General features: G+C 39.6%; 1 protein-coding gene across 1 annotated transcript; it reads left to right on the top strand.

Annotated features, from left to right (window-relative positions):
• The first annotated feature begins 210 nt into the window (after positions 1-210).
• On the top strand, positions 211-1,293 carry LOC111808631. Its single transcript, XM_023694745.1, has one exon. The coding sequence runs from the start codon at positions 211-213 to the stop codon at positions 1,291-1,293; it is 1,083 nt and encodes a 360-aa protein (XP_023550513.1).
• The last annotated feature ends 2,637 nt before the right edge of the window (positions 1,294-3,930 follow it).

Here is a 3,930-nt window from a genome sequence, read left to right as displayed (position 1 = left end):
TGGATAACAGCAAGGGAAGTTAGTGTAGGTTATTAACAGTTGTTGTGTAGGTTATTAGCAGTTAGTTCTTTTTCTTCTGTCTACATATGTGTACAGCAAGTTGAAGAAGATAATAGAAGTTGGTTTTTGCTTATTTTTTTGAGTGTGGTCTCTTTCTTGTATGAGTGTGTCTGACAATTGGTATCAGAGCGTGGTTACATGCCAAAGATCATGCCGAGAAATAATAACAACACTGGAGAGAGAGGAGAGTCGTCGAAGTCTGCAACAAAGGAAGGTCTGGTATCACTCCAATACCCGACGTTATCGAGAACCAACTACTCAGCATGGGCTATGAAGATGAAGGTCTACTTGCGTGCTGAAGGGCTGTGGGATGCAATCGAATCAACTGAGTCTCTGGATAGTCTTGATGAAAGGAAGGATCAAATGGCCTTAGCAGCTATCTATCAAGCAATCCCTGAGGAGATGCTGTTTTTGTTAGCAGAGATAGAGACAGCAAAAGAAGCATGGCAGGCGTTAAAAACTATTCATGTCGGTGCCGAACGTGTAAAGGAGGCAAAGATCCAAACTTTGAAGATTGAGTTTGAAATTATGAATATGAAGGAGTCCGAGGCTATTGATGATTATGTAGCAAGGTTGACAGAAGTTGTTAATAAAATACGTACTTTTGGAGACAAGTTTGAAGAGGCATACTTGGTGAAAAAATTTCACCACTTAGTACGTCCTAAGTTTCTTCATATCGCATCAGCAATAGAGCAATTTGCCGATTTAAAGGTGATGACCATGGAGGAAGTCATCGACCGTCTTAAAGCATATAAGGAACGGATCGGTGGCAACAAAGAGAATGCTGAGCATGTCTTTTTGACTCAAGGAGAATGGAAAGAGAAAAATAGTTGCGACAATGGAGGCCATAGCCGAGGGCGAGGTCATAGTGGTCGCTGGAGAGGGAGAGGTCATGGATGTGGAAATGACTCGTTTAATCAAGAGAAGAAGGCTGACAAGAGCAAGGTAAGATGCTACAATTGTCAAGGCCTAGGCCACTATGCCTCAGAATGTCGGAAGGTGAAGTGTTATAATTGCCAAAAGATTGGCCATTATGCATCGGACTGTAGATCGAAGAAAAGGGAGGATCATTATGCATCCCACTGTAGATCGAAGAAAAGGGAGAATCAAGCGCACTTAACTGAGACGCAAAGTGATGAGGATGAGCCAACCTTACTTATGGCACAAGTTTGTGAGGTCCGAATTCTTGGTTCACCAGAGTTGACGGAAATGGCTCTTTATGAAGTAGTTTAGGACAATTAGATGAACAGGGCTGTAAAGTTGAGATTGAACATGGTTTACTTGTCATTTTCACAGAGGCAAAGAAGTTCTTGGAAAAAGTGAAGCGGCCAAGAAATAGGCTATATACGATTAGCCTAAAAATAGCGAAACCAACATGTCTACTTGGTAAGTTGTCTGAAGATTCTTGGTTGTGGCATGCTAGATATGGGCATTTGAATTTTGAGGCTTTAAGAAACCTGTCTACGAAACTGATGGTGAAAGGAATTCCACATGTTGAAAGGATCAAACAAGTTTGTGATAGTTGTGTAATCACTAAACAACAAAGAACACCATTCCCACAACAAAGCAAATTTTCGAGCCGTTAGTGTTCTACAATTGGTGCATGGCGATTTGTGTGGTCCAATTACTCCAACAACTTATGGAGGTAATAAATTCTTTTTTCTGTTGGTAGATGATTTTAGCAGATATATATGGATTGAATTGCTCAAAAATAAATCTGATGCATTCTTGGGATTCAAACGTGTAAAAAATAAAATTGAAACTGAATCCGGAAAGAAATTGCAAGCGCTTAGAACTGATAGAGGTGGAGAATTTACAAGTATTTAGTTCAAAGAATATTGTGAGAGCAGTGAGATTAGAAGATATTTAACAGCACCCTATTCTCCCCAACAAAATGGTGTGGTTGAACGACGAAACCAAACTGTTATTGGAATGGTGCGAAGTATGTTGAAGTGCAAGAATTTGCCGATGTATTTCTGGGCAGAAGCGGTGAAGACAGCTGTCTACATTCTTAATAGATCCCCAACGAAGAGTGTAATTGAAGCAACTCCTTATGAGAAATGGAGAGGAAGAAAGCCTAATGTAGAGCATTTTAAAGTGTTCGGAAGCCTGGTGTATGCAAGAAATACAACACCAAATTTAACCAAATTAGAAGACCGAAGTGAGCCAATGATTTTCGTGGGATATGAAGCAGGTTCAAAAGCTTATCTTTTGTATGATCCTAAAGCGAAAAGACTTCATATCAGCCGAGACGTCAAGTTTCTAGAAAAAGAAGAATATAAATGGGATGTGCAACAATTGGAAGAAAATAAGAAGGACTGTGGTAAATTCGCTATTCATTATGATCCACAGGCCTATGTGAATGACGAGGTCATTTTAGAAGAGCGGGTAGAATCATTGGGGACTCTATTGGGAGACGATTCATCACCAGCAAATGATTTATCACCAAGAGACAATTCATCACCAAGAGACGATTCATACATCTCATCAAATCCAAGAAAATTTCGACAGTTAAGAGAAATTTACTCTGATTCTATTGAGTTGGATGAAGAAGTTGGGATGTGTTTTCTTTCACTTGAGGAGCCAAATTCATATATGGAAGCAAGAGAAAATGAGAAATGGCAGCAAGCAATGCTAGAAGAGTTGTCTGTTATTGAAAAAAATGGCACGTGGGAATTCGCAAAACTACCAAATGGACATCGAGCAATCGGGTTGAAATGGGTATATAAGTTGAAGAGAAATCCGGATGGGGAGATTGTGAGATATAAAGCCCGATTAGTCGCAAAGGGTTTTGTCCAGAAATATGGAGTGGACTTTGATGAGGTATTTGCACCTGTTGCAAGGCTAGAAACAGTGCGAGTCTTGATTACTATAGCAGCGCAAGAGAGTTGGGAGATTCATCATATGGATGTCAAGTCAGCATTTCTTAATGGTGAGTTGAAGGAAGAGGTTTATGTAGAACTACCAGAAGGATTTGCGGTGGAAGGTCGAGAAGGGAATGTTTTACGACTCAGGAAAGCATTGTATGGCTTACGTCAAGCACCTCGTGCCTGGAATGCAAAATTGGATAATTGCTTAAAGTCTCTTGGATTTCAAAAGTGTCCTTTAGAGCATGCTGTGTATACACGTTGGAAGGAAAATAAAATTCAAATAGTTGGAGTTTATGTTGATGATTTAATTATTGTTGGGTCAAGCAAGGATGATATTTTAACCTTCAAGCAACAAATGAAGAAGTTGTTTGAAATGAGTGACTTAGGATTGCTGTCTTATTATTTGGGAATAGAAGTTAAACAAGATGTTGATGGAATCAGGTTATCTCAGTCGAGTTATGCGGCAAAGCTTTTGGCAAAACTTGGAATGATGGATTGTAATCCGTGTCATGTTCCTATGGAGCCGAAAACAAAACTAAGCAAAGTGAGTAATTGTACATCTGTTGATTCCACTCTTTATAAGAGTATTATCGGAAGTCTTCGTTATTGAGTGAACACATGACCTGACTTATCATATTCCGTTGGAGTTATGAGTCGTTATATGGAAGCTCCGACTATGGTTCATATGGCAGCTGTGAAGTAGATACTCAGGTATGTGAAAGGAACTATTGATATTGGATGTCATTATGTGAAGGCAAAGCAAGTAGAAAATCGCTTAATCAGATATAGTGATATTGATCTTGCTGGAGATATAGATGATCGAAAGAACACTACGGGGACATTGTTTTTCTTATAATGGCAATCCAATTACATGGACTTCAAATAAGCAAAAAATGGTGGCACTTTCGTCCTGTGAAGCGGAGTATATTGCGGCGACGTCAGCTGATTGTCAAGGAATATGGTTAGGACGTTTACTGAAGGAATTGCATGGGAAGGAAGT

Source organism: Cucurbita pepo, chromosome LG13, assembly GCF_002806865.2.
Source record: "Cucurbita pepo subsp. pepo cultivar mu-cu-16 chromosome LG13, ASM280686v2, whole genome shotgun sequence".
NCBI classification, from domain to species: Eukaryota; Viridiplantae; Streptophyta; class Magnoliopsida; order Cucurbitales; family Cucurbitaceae; genus Cucurbita; species Cucurbita pepo.
Note: the sequence above shows the minus strand (reverse complement) of the source record. Positions and strands in the feature narration are given on the sequence as shown.

Bases quoted from the DNA above. Each gene is read 5' to 3' on its own strand.
- LOC111808631 (XM_023694745.1), top strand. From the start codon at position 211: ATGCCGAGAAATAATAACAACACTGGAGAGAGAGGAGAGTCGTCGAAG.